Source organism: Oxyura jamaicensis, chromosome 1 (genome assembly GCF_011077185.1).
Source record: "Oxyura jamaicensis isolate SHBP4307 breed ruddy duck chromosome 1, BPBGC_Ojam_1.0, whole genome shotgun sequence".
In the NCBI taxonomy this organism is placed as follows: domain Eukaryota; kingdom Metazoa; phylum Chordata; class Aves; order Anseriformes; family Anatidae; genus Oxyura; species Oxyura jamaicensis.
In genome coordinates, this window is record NC_048893.1 from 40,738,391 (window position 1) to 40,764,077 (window position 25,687).

General features: G+C 37.1%; 1 protein-coding gene across 13 annotated transcripts in view; it reads left to right on the forward strand.

Moving 5' to 3' along the window:
• NAV3 (neuron navigator 3) overlaps positions 1 to 25,687 on the forward strand; it is a 549,850-nt gene that overhangs the window by 428,315 nt on the left and 95,848 nt on the right. For 10 of the 13 annotated variants that reach the window (XM_035334661.1, XM_035334665.1, XM_035334615.1 and 7 more), the window contains 4 exons: positions 9,914 to 10,022; positions 10,428 to 10,811; positions 14,633 to 14,752; positions 20,812 to 20,832. In XM_035334661.1, the coding sequence (XP_035190552.1) occupies positions 9,914 to 10,022; positions 10,428 to 10,811; positions 14,633 to 14,752; positions 20,812 to 20,832 (634 nt within the window). The remainder of the gene's footprint in view (positions 1 to 9,913; positions 10,023 to 10,427; positions 10,812 to 14,632; positions 14,753 to 20,811; positions 20,833 to 25,687) is intronic. The other 3 variants (XM_035334632.1, XM_035334640.1, XM_035334701.1) reach the window with 1 other exon arrangement.

A 25,687-nucleotide genomic window follows, 5' to 3' on the forward strand; every position in this document is an offset into this window, starting at 1 on the left:
GCTTTACAAAAAGTATTTTTTAATAAGTAAACATGAGAATTTTCCACATTGCAATTTTATACTTTGCTGAATGATAGCCTGCAGAGAGGTATGGTAAAGCAGGAGGGTAAATTCAGTGCTCTTTGTGCTGAGCATTTGGTCCAAATACACGCATGTGTCTGCTCGAAGGATGATCATGATGATCTGTATACCAAGTGAGGCAGTGGGATTCCTGGGAGAGTTCATATACTCTTGTAATTAAGGACTGTAGTTTATATTGTTTTTATACATGAGGGCTGAAAGAAGGTTTTGTGAGTAGCTCTAGTACCTCCAGATCCCAGCATTTGACTCATCATGTTTTTAACATATTTACAAAAGGAAAAGGTAGCTGCCAGCTAACCCTTGTGTGGCTCCCACATAGCACAAACATCGTTCCCATCCTTGGCCAGTGTCCCATGACCTGTGTCCTCCTGAAGCTGGACTGCAGAGGATAGTTCAGGTGGGGAAAGTAAGAGGTCAACATAGTCACCGAGGCCCACTGGGTGGCCCAGGACCCAGCTACACCCCTTCCTGAGACCCTGGCAGCCTGGAGTGAGGTGACAACATTGTACAGGGGGTTTGGTGCAGCTCACCAGGCAAAGACATTTCATCCCTTGCCATAAGTTTTTCTGCTCCCAGGTAGAAAGAGGACTAAATATGCCTGGCTAGTTCTGGCAGACCTGTGTCTGGTTGTCCATGCTGAGAGCTGAGTGCTGCACCATGCAGTGCTTCCTTAGCAGGGTAATGCTTAGTCTTGTCTGCAGAGCTAAGGGAGGCCAGATCTAGCACTATAGTCATGACTGCTTCATGTGGTCAGGCACGCTCAGCATGAAGGCAGAGCATGGCCACCTGCAGCTGGCCATGGAGACCAGCCACAGGTGGTAGCTGTCTGGGCAAGAAAGGGCAGGTGAGGAAGTAGCTGTTCATTTATTTGGAGAATCAGGGAGATTCATCCTTGCTGTTTATGGAAGGAAAAGACCCTGTTCGTTTGATCCTACAGTGCTGTGCAGGGCCACTTCATTGTCCTTCCACAGCATTTGAAACATAGTGACTGGGAGTGGTGTAGCACTTCTAATATAAATTGATGTTTCAGAACCGTTAAGTGGGAGAAAAGTGAGCTTGCCCTTCATTGTGCAATTTCCCTCTTCCAAATACAGCCTTTCAAAGCCTTTCTAACATTCTCAGTGTCCTCCTCAGCCATCCCACAGGCCTTCCTGCCACAGCGCCAGGATGTGTGCAGGCAGCGTGTGCCAGCACAGGAGTGTTTGGGCAGTGCTGGAGCCGGGCTCCCAGAGCCTGGGCAGGGTGAGCATCCCCTCCAGTGCATGGGGTGCTTGCAGACACAAGCATGGTCATAAAAAACCTTTTAAGGGCTCACATGGGCGACAAAGATAGTAGAGGGCCTAGCGGGGAAGACGTATGAGGAGTGGCTCAGGTCACTTGGCCGGTTAATCCTGGAAAAGAGGAGGCTGAAGGGAGACCTCATCGCAGTCTACAATTTGCTTGCGAGCAGGAATGGAGCTGCAGGCGCCAATCTATTCTCCTTAATCACCAGCGATAGGACCCTTCAGAACTGTGTCAAGCTGAGGCAGGGGAGGTTTAGGCTAGACATCAGGAAGAGGTTCTTCACTGTGAGGGTGACTGCACACTGCAACAGGGAAGTAGTCACTACATCACTGTCTGAATTTAAGGAGCATTTGGACTGTGCACTTAGTCACAAGGTCTAAAATTTTGGGTAGACCTGTGTGGTGCCAGGAGCTGGACTTGATGATCCTTATGGATCCCTTCCAACCCAGGATATTCTATGATTTTATGTTATGCTGCCATGCCCAGCAGACCCTGGGAGTAAATTCAATGATACAACCATTCAAGTGTTATGTTTTGTTTCCCTACTGATAAAGTGGCAGACATTTAATATTTGGGACTATGTTATACTCAGGAGGACAGCTTTCTTCTTCTCCCCTGTAACTTTGACTTTGTAGGCAAGGTGGGGAGGAGGAGTGGTGGGACCACATCTTGTTGTGGTCCCTGTCTTTCTAGGAATGTGTCAGTGATTCAATATGGAAACTCATTGTTACTTGAGGCTGCTGAATTTTATTTTCTAGATTAGTTCTGTGTTTATGAGGGTTTTCTAGGAAAAAATATACCTTTCCTTTAAAATTTCTAAGAAGCTTCCCCTATGTTTTATTACATGTCTTTTTTCTTATATGTCTTAAAAAGCTGAAAACTGAGCTAGTGAAAAGAAATAAGTGCAGAGAGGCTTCTGTTAACATCCATTTATTCATGCAGGGAATCTACATAGTCTGTAATTCTTAGGGTGGCATTTTTAAAGGTTACTTCCCTGTCAAGGTTTCCCAGGGATTTGAGACAAGCATATTTTAATGCTGAGAAAAGCAGTATATTGTTATATAGTAATTTTCATGTTTGTAGATTTCTGCATAACATTTTATGAAATCAATTGCCCCTAGATAAAATATTTGCATTTAGAAATTAGAAGGCAACTCAGGTAGTTCTTTATTATCCCTTTTTTCATTTCTGGAACTAATATCTTTTTCACTGTGAGAAAAGGTATATACTTAAACATAAAGTCTTCTTTCTGTCTCGTTATACATTATATATAAATTATTATATTATTTAAAACAAAATTTAGATCTGAAGAAATTAGTTCAGACATTATATTGAATTGCATTATAAGAAAATTCTATTCCATTTAATATGATTTTTTTCAGAAGATTGTGAAGCTGTGATTTTTTTCACAGCTTTTTAATTCTATACTAGCCTCTTAATCTCATAGAGATGCAAAAAGGGCATATTTCAACAGAAAGAAACAAAATGTTTCAATTGATAAATCACCTTACTGGGTAGGTATTAGCTTCTTTATTATCTTTATATATATATATATATCTTTATATATATATATATATATATATATAAGAAATTGCAAGGCTCAAGGTCCATTTGCAAATCTGCTTTTAGCTTCCTGCACAGGGAGTAGCAATGATATGGAAGAAATAGTTCGTCATCCTTACCTTTCAGAGAGAAAAATATCATTTGACTGTGAGCTAGGTCTATGACAGTAGGATTCCGTTCAGGTGGAGCTGTGTCTTGAAACCTGTGGCACTGTAAACTGGGCAGAGGATTCTGTGTCTCCGGTTTAATTCACCAGGATGTTTGCTGCCATGGCAGCCAGCAGCTTTCACTGCAGTAGCAGAGAAGAGTCATATATCTGGGAATGCAGGTTGAATACTAAAATGCAAGGAAGCTTGTGCAGAGCTTTGCTTCAGTGGTTAATTTTGGCTCTTTATTGAGCTCTGACGTGGAGGCTGTGCTTGCAATTCTGTGTCAGCCCATCTAAAGTGAAGAGCCATGCGCCGGGATCAGTCATGATCTGGTGAGAGGGGGGAAAAGCACCCGAGAGCACTTGTGCCTACTTTGGATTTCAGACCTCAGCAGCTGTAGACAGAGATGCAGGCCCACCGCTCTGATGAGATCAGTGATTGGATGGAGAGGGGAAAACACAGTTGGCTTTTGGGATTACTTCTGTGCTGGAGCAGAGTGTTTGATCAACTCTCTTCTGCTTGAGAGAAATCCAAGTGAAAATGACTGTAAGTACTGCAGATTAATGTGATGGGGGAGAAGTGGCTTAGCAGAGACAGCAGCGTAATTTTAAAGAAAATGACTGTGTCTGTCTCGTCATTTACACTACATACACTGTATGTTTGAGCTGTGCTTTTCATTACGAGTGCAAGGATGTTCTTCCTGGGATGTGCAGTGTGCAGTGCCGGAAGGGTCACCTCCAGACCTTGCTGAAGAGCTGAACTGCTGCCTGTCTCAGAAATATGAAATCTGACTGAGGTGAAGCCACAGCCAGAAAGATGCAGCGATCTGCTGAACTGTCAGTGTTTAAAGGCAAGGAGGGTAGAAGAGGGTGTGTTCGTCTTCAGAAGCAGAAGTCTCTAACCAATCTCACACTCACCAGTGAAGGGGAGAAGAGACGATACTCATATAGGGAGAACTGGTTTGGAAACGCCTCCAAGTCCAGCCAGAGTTACCATCAGCGGGAGGCAGAAGCTGGGAACAAAAGCTCACTTTCCAAGGCACTCTCACGCTCGGTGCACTCTCTCTGCCACTCTGGTCTCACCACACCCCAAGCATTCCAGGTGCTACCACCAGCTGGAAACAGCACGTCCAGGAGGTCAGGAGATTGGCATACAGATGAAGACTTTGGGACTGATAATGAGGAGAGGGGGAAATCAGACGATGAAAATGCAACCTGCACATCCCATTTCCCCAGCAGGAACTGGGCAGAGGAGGAGGAGGAAGGCTGCCTGCGTGAAGGGACTGCACATCTGGATGAAGATGTCATAATAACAATGCTGGGGGACCTAGAACAGGTCCTTTACACTGATATTTTAGGTAAGTTAACTTTGACTTAAAATCGCAAAGGGAAGGAGGAGACCAAAGTATGTGCACATATTCTCATGGAGCAGATTTTTGATCTTGACAGTGATTTCATGAGACAGAACTGGGTTTGTTTGCCACAGTATGCAAAAAAAGGGTCTAGCCATTTCTTCCTAGCTTGCTTACTCTTACCTCTGAATACTGTATGAAATTAAGATGAATGCATAAATAACTTTTGACGAGTGCATGCATAGTAACTGTGTGTGAATAATTGAGTGAGTTTTCTTAAGCTGTTTGAAAAAATAAGGTGAAACACTTAAGTACTATTAGTTCACTGTAAAAGAATTTAATTTTCATGACATTCATCCTCATGAATTTTAAATTGTAATCTCAAATTCAAGGTTTGGTTTAGATAGAAAATGTCTTGGCCTACTTACAAACTGTCCATTATTGATTTCCCTTTCCCTCTGCTGATAATTTCATCCATATATGTGGAACTGTTAGTGCTATGGTTTCACAGTTTAGCGATATCAGTACATGCCAGTGATCATTTGAAGTCCATTGTCATAGGTGCTTCAAAAGGCTTCTGTGTTACTGGCTTTACTTTTCATCTCTCAGTCCTTTGTAAGAATGCTCAAAGTGTTCATTTCCAAAGCTTTGTTCTTCAGCCAGTCAAATGGTTGAAGTGTCTGCTTGCTTTTCCAAGGTTATATAGCACATGTCTAGCCTGGAGGTTCTTTTCTGGTAGAAGTGTTAGCCCTGAGAGTGTTTAAATTCAGGATAAAAATTTTGCTCTATATGTAATTTAAAAAGCTATCATCTCCAAATAACAAAGAAACAAGTATTCTCTTTTTATGTCTACCTTTAGACTGTAATAGTCTACAGTTGTATGCTAGAAGGGATTTCTTCTAGAGATTACTGTTAGCAAAGGCAGCTGAGCTCTCCACCTTCTGCTACTCTTCAGCTGCGTGTCACAGAACAAATCCCTGTTCTCTTGTGAGCCTCACTTTCCCCACATGCAGACTAATACTGGTACTCTTCTTTGTGAGTGGAGTTAATGTCTTAAGAGCAAACAATTCTCTGGGGAGATGGTTATTGTTTTTAAATCCTTTTGTGAATATCACAAAAATAATGGAATTATTATCCTCCCATTATCTACTTTGGGCTGTAATTACATGCATGCAAGTATTGAAATGATCGTGAATGTTATTCCTAAATGTGCAATTATGGGTAAGCTTCAGAATATTGAATGTAAAAGTTTAACATAGGTGATTAATGATTTCTGTAAGGTGTTTATTTTTGAATTCCTGTGAATGTACCTGACACAACAGAAATAATAATAATAATAAAAATACTGCAAGAACCTGCTTATAAGAAGGAATTTGGGACAATATTTTGGAATGCTTGAATGTTTATGTCTAACACAAATGATGAAGCTACAAGTGATTGAGCAGATTATATATCATGGTGTCATTAAAATATTTACATCAGACTTTCTTGTAAGAGGAATGGAATTCTGAAATAAAGTTTCATGGTGCCCTAGTTTTAGTCTTTATTATCCCATCCTCTCTATGCATGAAATAGAATGAATTTTCTTCAATATGCAAAACAGAGTCACTTGAGATAGCAAGCCATTTCTGATATGTGAGGGCATGCAAATAAGGGTAGTTTGTATGATGGTAGTGCTTTTTGCTATAAGAGGGTGTTAGGGAGAGTCTGGGTTCCCTTTGAACCCATACGATGAGCCTCAATCCTGCTGCAATAAGCACCATAGTGTCTCTTCTGGCAGACAAGATGTATCTGGCTTTCAGAATAATGTGTGTATTCACCATCCCTATGGTCCTGTTGAAGAAGGCTTGATGTATGTGGGGAGCCACAGTGCTGTCCTGAAAATGTGGGTAACATCAGGTGCAAGTCAGGTCTGAGGGTCTTGCACTTAGTGCAGAAAATTTATCAAGCATCACATTCAATTGTTTATACTTTCTGACTTATTAATCAGAGGTACAGCATAACCCTATTAACATAGCCTTAAGAGAAAAAGGGAAAGGAAAAAACAGATATTTTTAAAACACTTAATAGATACAATAATTAGGATTTTGTACATAGTACTATATATTATTTCAATATCATAAAAATCCAGTTGTATTTTTTTTAGAAAAAAATGTAGTGGGATGGTTTTGAAATTACCCCTTGTGTCACTGAGAGATCAAGAAATAAGACATCAAAATTCCCACCATTCTAAGATAGAGGAGTGCTACTTTTTCTGGTGTTATTTGTCTAAAGATGAAACATTCTTCTCTCTGGAAACACATTTTGGCAGTTTGTCATATATATGTACCTATTTATTATTATTATTACTATTATTACTGGTATTGCAATTATACCTTGAGGCTTTGTTATGCTAGTTATTGTGCAATATGTATTAAAAAAAAAGAAAAAAAAATTGCTGTCATTTTTGCTGCAAGAATTTGCAGTGTTAACATACAACAAAGGACAACTGGCAAATATAAACTGGAAGGAAAAGGATTATATATTTATATATATTATATTTACTTCTTCAAATAAGCATGGAGGCAAATTATTGTTTTGCCTTAATTCTGCCTGCTCAAAACCCTGAAACTTGTCTTTCAACAGAATATTGTTTTATACTTTGTATGCAAGCTACTGTTTCACCTCGGGTTTGAGGAAGGGCAGGTTAGTAGGTCTTGGGTGTCCCCAATATTGTGACAGGAAGATAATGTGCTCCTGAAAGAGAATTTGAGTACATTTGTTGAAGGGGGTAATGCCGTGACAGTGAGGAACTGAGCACACCATAGGCAACTGCCTGGAGGTAGTCATGGACAGTCTGCCTTGGAACTGAGTTATCAACAGCCGGCTCTATCTAACAGGATTTAATGGTTTCCAGCACAGCCTTGGCACAAGGCTTCTGCCCCATGGGAATTTCCATGATGGTGCAGAAACTTCTGCAACTAGTATATAGGATGCATGCATGTACATGCATGGCAAGGTGCTTGGCTGAGTACATGCCTATCTTGAAACACAGGAGCAAGAGGGGTAATTTCAATCTGAGTGTGAACATTTGCCTCCTTCAAGGTATTACATGTGAAAACTCACACAGACTTCTTATTTTATGAAGCAAAATTTTGTGGATGGACATGCTGTCAGGGTGTGCCTTGACAAGATATTTTGGCAGCAGGGTTGGGCCTGTATCACCATTTGTCTCTACCCACACTGTCAGTTCCATTGCTGCCAACCCAGAGCTTTATGGACTGTTTAACCATGAAACCACAGGAGAATCGATTCAGAGCAATAAAACAAACAGTCTAACAGCATTTCCTGAAGGACTGCTGGCTGCAGGAAAGAGGACAGAAAGCATAGACAGTGGTGGGGAAAACCTCAAAATGGCCTTGCTGCCAAAGCTAGTTTGACGCTGAACTGCAGAGTATGTTGACTAGTACCATGCATCCTTGGCCTATCATGGAAGACAGAAAGTGTATACGGAATCTATATGGAATAACTTGTTTCCATGTACTGCCAAGAGCTGAGATTTTCCTTAAGTACTTGCGCAGTGATCAGGCAATCACAAGGCTGGCCTGCAGGGGAAGGTACAGTAGCAATTCAGTTTGTCAAAGAGCTCAAAGGCCTCAAAATTCAAAACTGAAAAAGCTTAAGTGAACCATTGTTCAAATACCATTTGCTTCTGCAGTTTCTCCTTTATATTTGAAATAAATGTCACTGTCTATATTAAACATGCTTATTGTAAACCTATGTTAAACTAATGCTTGTGTTTCTGCTGCAACTTAACTTTAGTATGTTTAGCCCATGCCCTCAAACAGAGATTGCATTTAGATACTTTGTTTTATCAGAATTTGTTTATGTAGGACCTTTGGACTTTTTTTTTTTTTTTTTTTTTTTTTAACATTTCTAGAATACCTTGACTATTCCCCAGTTCTCTTGTCCCCTGATATCCCCTGTCATTTGCGTGGTACATGATGCTTTTCCTCAGAGACATCACCTAAGTTGAATTTATACTTGTTTAAATTTACACAAAAACATGGAAGGAAGAAAGACTGCAACAGAATAAAAAATACAGTAACTTGAAGACGTATATCTTCATTTGTGTTTTACATTTTACAAAAGTGAAATACTATAGTGCTACATGGTATTTTGCCTGTGCTTGAAATTCTGATCTTGATTTTTGTATGATACTGAGTTTAACTTCACAAGACTATCTCATGATAGATGTGTTCAAAGATGAAACAGTTTCTCAATGTTGTGAAAATTTCAAAAATATCTTAGAAGCTTGCTCTGGATGGGAATGATGGAATATAGAGTTAAATATTACAAATATGTTTAGTGATTGCACAACATCATTATTGATGATAACTTTCAAGAATTAGCAGTAAGATCAGCAAGGTGAGGTATGACATGAAATGTTTCATTGATGGAGTTGAAAAGAAATTTACACATCATGTTGAGCATAGTACACATAACTATAATAATAATGCTTCTTGTTAGCCTTCTTTCATGCAATATGTATGGGACACAGCCAGAAACAGAATACTAACCTTGAATAAATCAGTTACTTTGTCACAGCTTTTGTTTCGAAATTCCCTAATTCTACAAAAGAAGACTGAATTAATATTCCCTGATATATGAATATGATATAAAAGATGCATTACTTTATCTTCATGTATGACTTTAAAATCTTTATATATATGTATGCTTCTTTCAGGTTTATTATTTTCTAACATGAAATATAACTTTTTTAAAAAAGAAAATGTGATTGCTTGAAATGTACATGTTTCAGGATGTCTCGGGTGGGCTCTTTTGTGGGCTCTGCTTTTCAGAAAACCAGACTAAATTGTCACAGTGGATTCCCAAAGGAAGCTAAATTCCATAATTGTATAAATGATGCACGTGTTTGGAGTGTTCTGACTTTTATCTCAAGTAAAACATATGAAGAATAATCTCCTACTTCAGTTCAGGAAAGACACTTTATTAAGTGCCCAACTTAGAGTACTCCGAAATAGCCTGGATGTTAAGAGCGTACTGAAGAGCTGTTGTAACAGTCATCCCAGTTCTTTCCAGACACAGATTTACTGTGGCTTTATTTCTTACCACGACATGTAAAATGTCAAGGAGGAAAAAGGGTGTGTGTAATGGATCAAGTGGTCAGGGGCTGCATCATGCCGTGATTACAGCAAATAAAAATTCCAACACTGTAATCTGAGTTTCATTAACAGATTTGGGCCCTATTAGGGATTCATTGCTAGGACTCTCTTCAGTGTAGTTTTTTACATACCACATTCTATTTATAGGTGAATATGTGTTTTATTACTGAAAGGAGGTGTTTTTATTTAAAAAAAAATGTTAAAGGGATAGAGGTATTTAGAGTCATACATGTGTACTGGCTGTGAACACGTGTGCGCTGTATTCAACTTTATATGTTTGTATGCACTGAGATTTATGCTGCTTTTTTTGTTTCTTCCAGGGGAAGACCCTGAAACAAGAAGAATGAGAACTGTAAAGAATATAGCAGACCTGAGACAGAATTTGGAAGAAACTATGTCCAGCCTTAGAGGGACCCAGATAAGCCACAGGTATATTGCTTTTGTGTAGACTGCTAAAAATATGGTCTATAGAAGAGCATTATTACTTGCTGTATTGTTTCCCTTACAGCCTTGTAAGGGAAAATTAACTATGACACCAACCATATTGTTTTCTAGAGTCCCTCAACCACTTTAAAATGGCTTTAATATACTTTTTTTTTTTTTTTTTTTTGGTCAAAATGTCTTATACAGTCATTCACAAAAATGCTTGTTGCTTCCTATACATCTCCTTAAAACCTATAACATTTATTTTAGGTTCTTTTATAAGTGAAGGTTGTTATATAACCAAACGTGTGCGCATACAGACAAACACACAATTTTCCAGCCTTTGCTTTTCCTTCTTTCTCAGAAAGGGAGAAAGCACAGTTCACTGACTTCTCCATTTTGCTTTGGCAGCACATTGGAGACAACTTTTGACAGCACTGTGACAACTGAGGTGAATGGGAGAAGCATACCAAGCTTGACAAGCCGGTCCACCCCAGTGACTTGGAGGTTAGGGCAGGCCAGCCCTCGGCTGCAGGCAGGAGATGCCCCATCCTTGGGTGCTGGTTATCCTCGCAGCAGTGCGAGTCGCTTCATACACACAGATCCTTCTCGATTCATGTACACCACTCCGCTTCGCCGAGCAGCGGTTTCTCGCCTTGGAAATATCTCTCAGATCGACATGAGTGAGAAGGGAGGTAGTGATTTGGACATGTCTTCTGAAGTTGACGCTGGTGGCTACATGAGTGATGGGGACATTCTTGGGAAAAGTCTTAGAACTGATGACATCAATAGTGGGTAAGCAGCACTTTCTTTCATTTGGCAAGTTCATTAGAATTTTCCTGAAAAATTCTGGCACACATGGAAGTTGCATTATGGATGCCACATAGAATATACATATTAAAAATAATAAAATTAACCACCTAAATGGCCAATGATGTTCTCACCTGCCTTCAAATTCACGTCTTCTTTCACATCAATATGACTTTTTGATGAACTTCAATAAGAGCACAGGTACTTCATTTAGGAATTTCTTAATAATCTGGTAAACCGTCATTTTGCTCTGATTGGTCTGAGATGGGTCACCTGTCAGTATTTTTATGTTTTATTTGAGATGGTAGATATGGATGCAGCTAATGAAAAGCAGTTGGGGACAGGCCCGGCTTTCACTGTTACTACTTTAGATATTGTCTAGTATATTTTGTGTTCTAAACAGCTACCTCAGTTTTTCAGCTGTGCGTATCATCTGAGCTGACAGAATGTCTTTTGATACAAGGATAAATCAGTTCTGTCCTAGCTTATCTTGAGGAAGAGTAACAATTATTTTCATTTTTTTTTTTTGCCTACTGATTGCCTTTGACATACTGTATTCCCTGTGATAGTGAGAGGGAGTACTTTTTTCACGTGGAAGTTGAGTTTCCTCTGTAAAATAAACTTTTTTGTTGTTGTTTTTGTTGTTTTTTAAATTATTCATATTTGTTGATGGTTAAGTTTCTGATTGATTTGTATATATATTTAGTATAGGCCCTTTATGTTGAGATAACAGAAAAAAAGAGTTTCAAATTACTATTTAACAATTCTTATGTCGATCATATTAACATGATTATTCACTCCCATGTGGGTTCTAAAGTTCTACGTTCTAAAACATCAATTTTTTAAAAAAAGCAATATTACCATTTTAGTACTTAAATTTAAGTACTTAAGCAGTACTTAAATTACTGTTCAGTGCTTCCAAAAAAAATTATTTTAGTGGAAATCTTGTTCACATCTCAAGGCTCCTGGGTGTCTGAGGTAACATTGGTTTGAACAGAAGTCCCACTGAGCCCATGGCTATGTCACACTGCACTGCTTGGCTCTGTACATGTTTAGGACTCCTTCTGTCAATCTAATCTTTTATTCTGAAGTATAGCTATGATTAAAGAATGGTGGTTGATGAATTACGATGCATTCCTAAAAACAAATCTAAGTTTGTGTTCCAGCCTCTTTCTAGAGTATTGTATCATCTTTGTAGAGCTTAGGGATATGGTTTAGTGGGGACTGTTAGTGTTAGGTCAGAGGTTGGACTTGATGATCTTGAGGTCTCTTCCAACCTAGAAAATTCTGTGATTCTGTGATCTCAAGCAGCATCCAAAGACAGATCTCTAGAAAGTCCATAACTATAAAGAAAGCAAATACATCTATCTCCTTGGTGCACTGTCTCAATGATCTGTAAATGAAGGAGTGCTGATAAGCTTATCATACAGTTCAGCATAGTGTTAGTAGCTGTCAAATAGGATGCCATATTCATGTGTGCTAGAAAACACAGTGAAATGAAGAAAACAAGGAGTAGTGAGTAAGAGGTCAGAGTCACTTGACTACAATGCAGAAACAGAGAAAAGTAATATTTAAAATGTAATATCTTTAATGTCTGAATACCTTTAATCAAAAGGAAAATATAAATTCTGTCATTAATGGATGCATGAGTTTATTAAAATAAATAAATAAATAAATAAATAAATAAAAGGGGGGGGATCCTTTGCAGTGCCTGATGAATTGTATTAATTAGCTTATCACTTTAGAGAATGAATATAGTCATCTTGCTGTATGACTTTTCTTTGCATCAGTAATAAGGATGACTCAATAGACAGTAAGTTACAATGTGCTCAGTTAACATTTTTAGGTGTGGTAAATGTTAAAAACAAGTTAATAATTTCTGAAAATTCAGGATTCATTGAGGCATGTAAAGTCTTATCTTCTTTATTCCTCTTCCATTTTCAATTTAATTACTTTAAGTACCTGGGGACGGGAATGCAGCAGTAATTAGAAATTAGTGTGAGGAATGCCTGTTGCACTTGCTAAGTCTCTCCATTCAGGCCTTATTTATAGAGGATAAAATCTGTATAGACTGGATTCAAACCACGACCAAGTTTAATATGCAATTTAAGAGCCTTGGAATCTACTGCATAATTCACCCCTGCTAAATAATCTCTCAAAAGGTATAAATTTTGTCTTTACTAAAAGAATAAATCTAGTGTGTGAGCTTGATATATATATATATATTAACCTTTGAAGACAGATATGAAATTATTGTCTACAGACTCCAGATTTCACAGTTTCAGAAATCCCTTTTTGAACGGCAGGTCAGATCTTACTAGCAGATAAAATGCCTTAGAGTTTAGTTAAAAATAACCAAACCAACCCTTTGTTTTTTAATGCATGTGAGGTTACCTTCATCCAGATTGCCATCCAGGACACAATGTTGTCCCAAGCTTTTGCTGTCTCACAGATCTTGCCTACCACATCTTAGCACTCCAAATCTGGACCGGTTCACTCACCCCACATTGTGAGGATGGTGACGGGTGCTGTATTAGTCCTGCAGTCTCTTGGACAGAGAGATCAGTTGATTTCAATTAAATCATTTCCAGAAGGAACTGCAGGGCGAGGGCCAACACAACATCTGGAGCACCAATAGTGCTTGTGTGCCTTGGCTCATGCTTCAGATTCTGTGTGGAATTACTAAAGTGTTTGTGTACTTCGACACACATTTTGGATGAAAGATGGATTTGAAGGGCATCATTTCATGGTTCTAGGAGAACTTATGTTAAAGATTTTTTGAGTTGGGATTGAACTCCAGTAGATCATTTTCACCATCCTTCCAGCAATGGGACCGTGCTTATTTCACTAAGCCTGTAAATTTGCTTTTTTTTGCAAATAAAAATTAGGCTTGCTGGGGTATGCCAACATTTTTCGGTTATCAAAAAAGAGCAAGAGATCAGGGAAAAAGAGAAAACAACAACAACAGCAACAACAACAACAACAAAAACACTAAAACAGGAACCTATGAGGAAAGACAGTTTAATGCAAGGTTCTTTAAGAAAATAATGGAGAGATCTTGAGAGTGGGACAGACTCATGGTACTGCTCAGTTATAAGCACCAATTTAAACTGCTCACAGAGCTAACTAAACTGTAGGTAGACATTCCATAAATTATTGCTGCTGCTTGAAATTCCGCATCTTTTAATGGTTCTCTAGTGAGTAAGCAGCACTCTTCTCACCATTCAATTCATCAGTCATTTACTGTAATGTGAAGTGGTAAGACTCAAGAAAGGGGAACACAGGTAGAAACAGATACTTAAATACCAATGTAAGGACCTCAGCAGCATCTCTCTTCATATATAAGCAATTGTATCCCAGTAGGGACTATGGATTTAGGTTTTCAATTTCTATTCCCATTTAGATGGATGGTTTTATATGTTTGTTTGTGTTCTGTTAGAGTTATGCGTTTTGCATCTAGTCCTGTTCTTTGATAAGACTGCAGCATTTACAATGTACTTAAAATTTATGAAGATAACTTGAGGGCTTCAGTCCTCATATTTATTTTGGCAAATAATAAATATATTTTGGCAAAGCAGGTTTCCATGCAAGCCTTCACAGAAAAAGGCAAATGATCCCAGAAAATGAGCATATACCTGATCTCCCTGCTCTGGGTACATAAGCTGAGAATATTTAATATAAGTCTACTATACAACAGGGCAGTCCTTACCTTAAACATTTGAATTCCACAGTCCATTAACTTTAGAATGAAACATGTTTGGCAGATGGCTGCATTTCTCACTGATTGACCACACATTTATTTTCAGGTACATGACAGACGGAGGACTCAACCTATATACGAGAAGTCTGAACCGAATACCAGACCTAGCTGCTTCTCGAGATGTCATTCAGAGAGGGGTTCATGATGTGACTGTGGATGCTGACAGGTAATGGTGATTTGCCTCGTAAACTGCTATCTGAGCTTTCCAGATATTTTTCCTCCTTCATACCTGCTAATATATCACTGTTCTGTTCATAAGGAATAGCAAGAGAAAGCACTTCAAAGTGCTTGAAATACTGCTAGATTTGTGATCAATTAATATGCCAAATACCACAATGGGCAGGGAAAAAGCAAATTTCTCACAAAGAAAGGGGTATTAGAGGAAGAATTTATTATTAAATATGTGAGAGAAAATATCAAGGAGCTGAGACCTTGCCTGCAATCTTGACTCTCTAAAACAGGACATTATTTTTATGGGTTGTCTTGTCAGTAGATGATCATAGGGACAATACACACAGTTCCTAGGCAGCAGAGCCTGATGAATTGGGTCAGAACATATGTTTGGGATTGGTTGGAATGAGAGCCTTGTTTTCTGCATGTTTTGCTCATGAGCAGTGGGAAGCGATAAGTGGGGTTTATATTCCACTGTTTACGCAGTGTGAAAAGAGACAACACTATCATGCCCTCATACAAGTATATGTAGGTGGGAGCATAAAAATATACTCCCATTTCTGCAGATTAGACAAAGGTTTTCTGTTTATTTTCCTTGAGCTGAAAGTAGATTCTGATTTAGTGGCTTGTGTCCATCTCTGAGGAATACAAATCCACAGCCCTACTTTTGCAGAATTTAGAGCTGTCAGCTCTGAGGTTTTAGTCAGACCATCACAGAGATAAGCAGAAGCTGTGAAATTTGGCAGTCTTCAGTTTTAGGGGTTTGATTTCAATCCCATCTTTTTAAAATCAATGTGTTTAATGAGGAAAGGACAAAAGGTTTGTGGAGCAGCTTTGGTTTTATAAACCCAGCAAATTATTTGAAGAAGTTCTGGGATAATAATCTAGGTATGATGTTACTTTCACTTCTCACAGTTCTCCAGTGAAAAATGTGAAAATGTATCTGTGGCATGAGTCAAATATAGTCATCATTAATCAAACAGTGCATGCAGTGCATTGGGACATAGAAGGTAATTTTCATCTAGAGATTCCAATTACTTAAAAAAAAGGGGGGGGGGGGCACGGGGGGCCGGGCGGGGATTAGCTTAGCTGACTTATTAGCATTTGTTAACCTGCAGAAAAAGTCAATTTTAGGTAGTTTGGGTTGGTTATTTGGAATGTAAGTAATAACATGATGCAAAGACCAGAGAAAATGTTAGTAGGCATTTAAGAGAATAATTTGGATGGAAGTCAGGCAGTAACAGAAGGAGAAAATGAGAAATGAGATGTGGGCAGGAGGGACTTTTGTGGAGCTACATATGAGAACAAGAACCTTAAGCTTAAAGTGGGAGAGATGGTAGAAAATTTGTAGGTTGGGAATCATATAATTAAAGACAGACAATGTTGTTAATATAGTTTTGTTTGTTTGTTTGTTACTATATGTCTTTTGTTCACCTGAAATGTGATTTTTTTTAGAGCTCTTTCCACCTTGGAATATTCACACACATATTTCAAACTACACACATTTTCTCTGGAAAAAAAAAAAAAAGGAAGTCCAAATTTAGAGGTTTAAAATTTTTCTTTATATTCCTCAAACCCTGTGTGCCACTCAAAACCTTTGTGTTTGCTTTGCTTTGATGTGTAATTTAGTAATGTGTTAATTTGTTCTATATTGTGCGGGTACTTACATGTTTTGCATGTGAAGCTACGTATAGGCTATCATCTCTAGATTAATGAGCTTGTCCAGCTTCTCCCAGTACATAAATCTGTTTTGGTTTGTTTATACAGTTTTGTCAGACTGGCTAAAAATGTTTTGTTAAAAACTACTGTGTTTCTGTCTTTCATCTCTATCGCTTGCTACGTTTTGAAGCAGGGACTTCAAGTTTGTCAGGGGATTATTCTGGGTCTTTAGTGAAAAGTTGGCCAATGTTATGCAAGACACAAGGCTTTTAAAAAATTGAAATTCATTCATATTCATTAACTATTTATTTGATCTCAAAAACTAAAATCTACATATATTCTATCTTCACTGTACATTCTCGTACTGCTCTTGACATTAGCAAACCACATGAACGAGCCCCAGCATCATTTCTGAGCTTAAAGCCTATTATAGATGTGAAGTGGGATTTACCCTGTAATGACTGTTTTCCCTTATACAAAGAATGAAAGCCTGTGCTTTTCTGGACCTCTGAACTGGGTGCCATGGAACATACTATGCACTATCATGTAATTAAAAACTTTATCATAATGCACAGGCATGAAAGATTTAAATTATGGATTAGACAATTCTAGCATTTTCTGAACTTTCAGTGCTTAATTTTTGCAGCCTTAATGGTGCTTGACACTTTGTGTGCCTTTGTGTGTGTATAAGCGTATGCTATTCCTTGAAGCATCAAGAAGGTGTTTAGGAAGTGGGAAAAACTCAAGTATTTTTATGAGTTCTGATGACAGCAAAATGCATATTTGCCAAAATGGGTCCCAAAAAAAAAAAAAAAAAAAAAAAGTTCTAGGTCACTTAAGAGAAGGAAATTGTTTATCCCGATCTTCAACAAAATGCGGTGAATTTATGATATGATATCAGGAAAAAAAAAACAGTGCAGATATTGCTGAGATTCTTGGTTTGTTTGTCAGGAGATGTTTTGATCCTTCACAACAGTGTGGGTACCTGAGATTTCATCTTATCTCATGTATCATTTTACATACTAGTTTTTTACTCAAAGGAAAAAAAAAAATAGGAATTGTCAAGGTTTCAGGATATTCCTTGCTATTGGCATGATGAACTTCTGTGGAAGAGCATTATTCTCATTTCTGCCAGCCTTGTAGATATGTCAATGGCATATGCATTTTCTGTATAGTATCATTATTATAAGTCATTTTTATAATTGGCATGATTTTCCCTGGCCTTTCTGTTGTAAAGGATTCTACTGGCATCTCTGTGCAGAGACAAAATAAATTATAAGCCTCAAATATCTGATTTACATTAACAGGTACCCAGGGAGAGAAGCGAGAGAAACTGTTTGTCCATGTTTGAGCCAGCAACTTTTGCTGACAGCAGCTTCATGTTCTTCATGAAAATTAAACTTAGGTTTTCTCTGACAACCTAAATTACAGCTCCTGCTTACATTTTATAACTTTTTTTTTTTTTTTTTTTTTTTTTTGTGAGCTGGAGGTACAGTACTCTTAAGATGGGTGGCTGATACCTCTAAAAGTAATGCAATTTCTGGAAAATATAGTTTTTTCAGTGTGATTCTCATTTCATGGATAAATCAAGAATAATTCATTAAAATTAAGGGCACGGTACTGGTGTAAAAAGACAGTCAGGTCCCCAGCTTCATTCCACTCTCAATTAATTTCTGATGGCACCTGCATTTCTGCTTATTTGCTGAATGTCAGAAAGTGAAGTGTTCAAAGATCTCCTTATGGAAACTTAGCCTGAAAGAGCTCGTCTAAATAATAGTATTAAATTGCCCTTTGAACCACTTCATAAAAAGTGAAATATGTGAATGCAACATAAGCTAAGGCTTGAGTGTTGCTTGCATACTGCTCTGGAAAGCATATTGCTATAGAAAGGAATGCAGCATAGTTGCTTGTTCTGCGGAAAGAATTGTAATGGTTCAGTGAAAGCATGAAGGGATGCTGGCAGCATCAGATGTCAATGGCTGTATCGTTCTTTTGATATACATATATTTTAATTTGGAAACTTTTTGTCTATAAATGCTTCTTCCTTGTAAGTTACCTTGCTTCAGATACCAAAAGAAATTAGTTATAGAACAAGATGCATTGTTTGCAGTGGAGATGTGCTTGGGCTAATTCTCAGTATCATGATATTACTTTTCATTTACTGTTCTGTCTTCCTGCTCTACACTCTAGAATTTGTCCTCCGGGGCTCTTAGAGGTAGTATTTGAGGAACATTCTTGTAGTTCAAAACCTTTTTCAAAGTAAGATGAGACAAAAGAGATTAAACATAAACACACAGAATGAATTATGTTCTTGGAAAGAGTAAAGTTTATTGAAAAATAAGTTGCAATCAGTCCAAACCACCCTGCGTTGTCCATAAAAACTGTTAAGCAAGTCTAATGAAGCCCTTTTCAGAAGGTAATGTCCACTGAGTTCAGCCAGGTGGTCCTTCCTCTATACCTGTCAAATTTAACACAGTGGATCAAAAGTCAGTTTCCTTCTCTTTCACAACCATAAATATAAGTTGTGCAATCACTTCCTCTTCACAACTCTTGACTGCACCACACCATTCTTTTCACCTTTTTTTTTTTTTTTCTTTTTTGGACAAGGCCCAAAGCTGTACAGGTAATTGTGCTGCTTAGTGTTCTTTTATTGCTTTAATTACCCACTTCAGACACTTTGTTCTTGCATCAAATCTGAGCTCCATTTGTATGGTTTCAGAGTTCTTGTGCACAGGGAGTCTTTAAAATGCTTCTACCATCTGTCACATGTGCAGAAGATTTGGCAGTTATCTCAGATTCACTCAGGCTGGCCTGTTTGTTCTCAGCCAAACCATAATCACCATAATACATTAATTATAATTATAATAAAATAATTCCAGATTTTGCCTGTAATTTATTAACTAACTTCCTGCATGAATGACTATACGTCTTCTTCTGGTGTTTATCTGAGTAGATGAACCTTGAGCTGGAATATGGTACTTCTGGAAAAGGAACATTGGGATATTGAATTGATAGCCCTGTTTCATCATAGTATCAGAAAAGGCTGAGATCATGAAGAGTAACTTAAAACTATAATAGAATAAGATGCCTATTATACTGGAAAGTTTTGGCAGTACAGTGGAATTGTTGGTGGTATTTGGAATTGGACCCGTTGGGATAATGTTCAGTGGACCAGCATACTTTGTTTTATTTTCCTCTCCTGTTACTTTTGTGTAATGCCATGTGTTTCAGCACAGTACTAATAACTTGCTCTGCCATGTGTCCCTGCAGTTTGGTGTTGATGTGATCACTATTTTGCTATGTTACAACCATTACCTGTTCACTTTACTGCTTCCAGAATTTACTATAGATAGTTAAAAGACTATCTATGGTCCTTATATTTATACACAGTCACTAATCTGTGCATGCATTCAGCCCTCCATCTCCCAACATTTCAGCTGTACCCAGCTCTGGGAATAGGTCTGGATGGCAATTATACAAATATTTGTCCTGTAGATATGAAATAATAAATAATAGGACATAAAAATGATATATACACTGCTTGCCCTCTATGACCTTCTTGGTCAAAATGGAGTTTTGCTATAAATCAGTTTTGCTGTGGCAGGTTTCCTATACCTTTGCTGCACCTGCCTTCAGCAAAAAGCATTCCTGGGATTGCTGTTCTGGGGTTCAAACTAAAGAAGTCATTATAAAGCTTAAAATTATCTGGTTCATCCAGTTGTGTGATCTGCTAATTCTCCTGGCTGTGATTTTACAGTATTAGTAGATTCTTCAGATAGTGAAATAATTATAAATGTCTATACCTCACTGTTTTTGCAATTATTACTCAAATATCTCAAGAAGGCATAATTAAATAATGTCTCTTGTGGAACAATTTAAATTTAAAACTCTGTTTTTACTATTGTTGCTCTCTTCTATACTTTTAATCTTCCATCATTTCTTTTCACAGCTGTTACTGTTAACATTTCCCACCATTTACTTTTATTATTCTCAAATGATCCTGCATTTTTGTAATCTCTGGTGTAAATCTTTTCTAATTTTGGCATCTGTTAGACTATCAAGAAAAGTTTCTAGTGAGAAGTATCTATTTCAATGTGTATCTGATTTCCTTATTATTTTTCTGCAAACTAAGGATGCTAAATTTAACTACCTACAGCATAAATATGTGTGTATCCATGCATGTAGAGTAGAATAATTATGTCAAAAGGAGTGCTCCTGGCTTTTTGGTTCATTATGTCTTTAAGTATTTAGGACCCTTTGAGAATAAATTCCGTATTTTTTAAGGCATAATGAAAAGTTAAATTCTCAGTAATATGATTTTGTACAATATTATTAATATAGAAAGAATTGCATTTGAATTGAGTATAACTTTATTTCTGATCATGCTTCCAAAAGTAAGGATTTGGACAATATAAGGTAAGCAGAACAACTGGACTTTGATATAATTTTGTAAGGTTTCCCAGTTCCTTGGTTGCTTTAAATATTGCTCACAGAAACACAAACCAAAACAAGGAAACATTTAACAGCTGTGTAAGGTTTTTAGGTTCAGATATTAATACCAGTGACATAAACAAACTGCATTGTTAGCATGCTGTCATTAGTATGTTAAACTGTCATGATCCTGCAATATCATGTCTGCAGAAATATTTATTTGCATCTAGCTTACATAAAGAATGACATTGAGAAAAGGCAAGAACAGTGCATGGCAGATGTTTACTTTAAAACAAGAATGAGCTGCAAGTGATTATGTGAAATGAATGACAAATGAAGTTTTATCTTTTTCATTTTTTGTCAAGTGACAGAAAAAGACACAATATCAACTAATTTCAATTTTATGAAAAGGGAATCATGGAAGTAAGTTTTTAGGCTTAGAAGGAATGGAAGCAAATTGCATTCTCATGTGGTGCTAAATGAGCTGAGCGTATAATTTGCTGTATGGTCTTAAACTGAAGGGTGTCTGTTTGCAGCTGATGCATTTAACTTTCTCACAAATCTACTTCTTCAAATTGGCCTGTGTGGAGCTACGTATTAATGTCATGCAGTCTATTAGCATTCTTTATTTCTGCTTATATCAAAGTTTGGTTTACATACTTCAAAGTTATTTGAAGTGAGGCTGGACTTAATGTATTTTAACAGATTGCTATACTTTCCTTCAGGAAAAATGCAGATGGTTTATTTTGATTGTAATCTACTTCTGAAGAGAATATCAGTATATTTAATAACAACTACCTAAAATGCACTTTACAGTATTAGTAGCATCATTTTGGTTCACTACTTCACCACTGTCAGCAAAGACTAACATACTGCCTCCCTTGTGTTAGAAAAATATATGGGTAGCAAGATTTAAATCATTACCCAAAATACCCTAGGCTGAAATGTAAAATTAAATAATTCAAATCTCTTGTGTGATGCATATTCGATTCTTCAAGTCAAGAAACATATGAAGTTATTTCAAATGTTTTAATTTGGTTGATGGCTGGAGGAAATAATGTTATAATTTTATTCTCCTGCATATCTATTTAAAAAAATCACACTGAAATGTGCAATAAAATAGGTATGATTGATATTTCAATCCTAACATTAACAAACATGACATATTTTAGGCATGCTTCATGAAACTGAATATAAAAATTAAGATTTTGAGGATTTAGTATTGGAAATGTAGTGCTGTGTGATCAGTAAGTTGTCTTTTGTTATAAATTGCCTCAGAGAGACCTACTTCCTTGTGGAGTAAGCTATTCTTGTTTACTACTTAAGTCATTTATTGAAGAACTGTTCTTTATGATAGCTACTTAAATAGATTGTGGTACTTCTTGGTACACATATATATGCGTGTTTGGCAAACAAAACACAAGAATTATGAGAATATTCCAATCATCACTTCCATAGGAACCAATTATTCTGAAACACTATAGAAATCAGTTGCTTTCAATTTATTAGATGTAAGTTCACTTTAAAAACATTTGGATTTGGCAGCTTCAGCAGAACTCTAAAATGATAAGAAACAAAACAGAGAGCACTTTTTGCACCCACAGGAGGTAATGAGAAAGAGACATAGTGATCCGCTCTGACAACTTCTGCTGTTTTTTTGTACATTTGTTATTCCACCTGGTTGGCAGTATGGTCAAAACAGGCAGGTGAAAGGAAGGATAAAGTTAAATTAAGCATAGCATCTTAAGGACACAAGTGCATATTTGCCACTTCAGTTGTGGGGATGCTTACAGTACAGCAGACAGAAACCACAAGCATTTGACCCTTTCCCTTTCAGTGTGCTGCTCTTAGAGCTCTCTGTCCTAGGATGATGTTAAATTAATTTTGTATTGGCAATTGCATTGCAAGGTAGCTTCATCATTAGTAGCTAGAAAAGGAGGCTGGAATCCAGCTGAAAGCTGGTCCTGGGCTGTTTACGATCAGATAAAATGAAAAGAAGGATGTGTCTAAAGTCGGTCAGGTTAAAAAAAATAAAATAAAAATGTGGGAGCCTTTTAATTTCAGAGAAAGAAATGGGCTTTTATCCCTATAAGCTGTTCAAAAGGAGAGAGCATGAAGAAAAAGCTGGGAGGGATGCAGCGTGGTAGCAAAACTACACGCCAGGGCAGAGAATACCCCTCGCTGCGTAACGCCAGCTGCACAGTGAAACATGTGTTAAACTTTTTTTTTTTTTTTTAAAAAAAAAAAAAAAAAAAGTCCCTCAGTTTGCTTGTATCAACATTTTACTTATAAATCTTAACTGTGTCACCTCTGGGTTTTCTTTTGATGGGGAGAGGGAAAGACCATCCTCCCTCTTCAATCTGTTCATTGAGTGCCATTGCGGAGCCTTCCTGCCCCTCCTTGAGTCCCTGGTGACAGCCTCAGCTGCTTACAGGGAATTGTTTTGTGCAGCAATGTGCATGGAGTTTGTTTTCTTTTGAAGTTACAGCACTAATCTCATCTGTATCTAATTGTTAAAATATTAAGTCTTCAAAGATTTCCTTTGTAAACAAAAGATTGTCATAACAATTTAAGCAGGATCAGATGTATAAACTTAAGAGTGGAACCCACAATACATTTTGCAAATGAAGTTTTGTACAAAAGGATACAGTGTAGTTATAATTTGAGCCTGCTTAATGGACTGAAAAATCTAAAATATTTTAATAAAATTAAAAGAATAGCGTTTCGTAATTAAGACTTACCTGAACAAATAATCTTTTAATCTGGTACATGTGTTCATCAACTTTAATTTCCAGTGTAAATACTTTCTTATCTATTTCTTTGGATGTATGATGCTTTAGATCTGTTTCACACTGCAGAACAGAATGTAAAATGGCTGCTAAACCTGCTAAATACTGTGTAGATAAATTCAGGACAGCAAGAATTGCTTTACTGAAACTTAAAAGCATGTGCATCTTTGGAAAGTATTATGTTGCCCTGGGAAGTAAATTAATTGACAGAACATGTATTTTTCATTCCTGAAGGTTTTTTATTTAGGAATAAATCTTAATTATACATGTTAATTTTTTTATATTATAATAAGGTACAATTTTTACCGCTCCATCACTATACTAACTTAAAAGTGAAAATACAATATTTGAAATTGATAGGACTTGAACAGTGTTCTTGAAAAGAGACTGCAGAGACAGAAAATATTAAGTTATGTATTACATATCTTCCAACTGGTCATTTGTGAACAGACTAATGCTAATAGCCATTGCTTGAAATCTGAAAATGTGTTGATTTAAATTAAAAATGAAGGTACAGTTTTAGTAGCAAGATCATGAACTTTTAGGAACAAAGGCATGAGGACTGACTTAATATTACAAGTCAAGTCTTGGTCTTTCTATGAGATTCTTATTGCCAGATTCAAACACCAAAGTAGACAAAATGTATTGAATGGTCTGTGTCTGGGGTAACTGGAGGAAATGTAATGCTTTTTGAAAGGCAAGTGATCAATAAAGGTGTATAATCTTCATGACTCTTGAACCACCATCTGGAGGCTCTTACTTCCTTTTATTGACTGTACCAGCAGCATAGACAGACAGATACCTTTTGGTTTATGTGGTTTATATTAAGATAAAATTCTCTTGTTCTGAAGATATTTTTTTTTCCTTTTAAATTTTGTATTATTTGCTTGTTTCTTTCATTTAACATAAAAGAAATTCTACTGGATCACTGTAGTGAAGTGAGACACCTATACGTAGTTACATCAGCCATAGCTGATGACGTGACATACTTTCATCCAGAGGTCATCCTGTAGTGGAAGGAATTACCTTCCAAGGGGTTTTAGAATGGCTCAATGTTAGGAAAACCAGTTTCTGTGTGGCAAAGCTATTGAAATATTCAGCATGTTTCTTTAACTTTAAAGAGTTATTATTTTTCCTCTTTGAGTTACAATCCATATCCTTCATGAAAAGAATTGCTTTAGTAGGGCATATATGACCTAAATTTTTGATGCTTAAAACAAACAAACAAGAAAAACAACAACAACAACAACAAAAAAAAAAACAAAAACAAAACAAAACAAAACAAAAAAAAAAAAAAAAAAAACACTGAATTGGCTTTGTTGTTCAGGATAGAAAGAAATATCCTGTTTTGTACATCTTTCTCTCTCTTTAATTGCTTAAAATAAGGATACAAAAATACTCTTGAGAAATAGGTGAATGTAAAAAGGATAAACTCAGTGGCAAACCATGTAGGAAGAATAATCTTTCTGTGTATTCAAAATTAAATATGTCAACAATGATAACTTAAAGCCTACCAGGTAAATTATGAAAGCAAAAAGTCCAACTAGATTTTCATTAGTGCTGTTTTCCAAAATATTACCCATCAAATATTATTTTGGAATGATTGTAATGGATTGGCAGTGTAGGAAATTTTAAGACTGGACTTTGTATATGAGTGTCATTTTAGTATGCCATTGAATTCCTGAGTATTCAGGAATTTTTAATGTTAAACCACAACAAAAGGACTGTTGTGGTTTAACCCGGCTGGCAGCTAAACACCACACAGCCATTCACTCACCCTCCCCCGTCCCTCTCTGGGATGGGGGAAAGAAACGGGAAAGTAAAGCCTGTGGGTTGAGATAAAGACAGTTTATTAAGATAGGAAATAATAATAATAATAATAAAAATAATAGTGTGTACAAAACAGGTGATGCACAATGCAATTGCTCACCACCCGCTGACAATGCCCAGCCCATCCCCGAGTAGCCAGCCCCCCACCCTGGCTAGCCACCCCTATATGTTTTTTAACATGACGTCAGATAGTATGGAATACCCCTTTGGCCAGTTTGGGT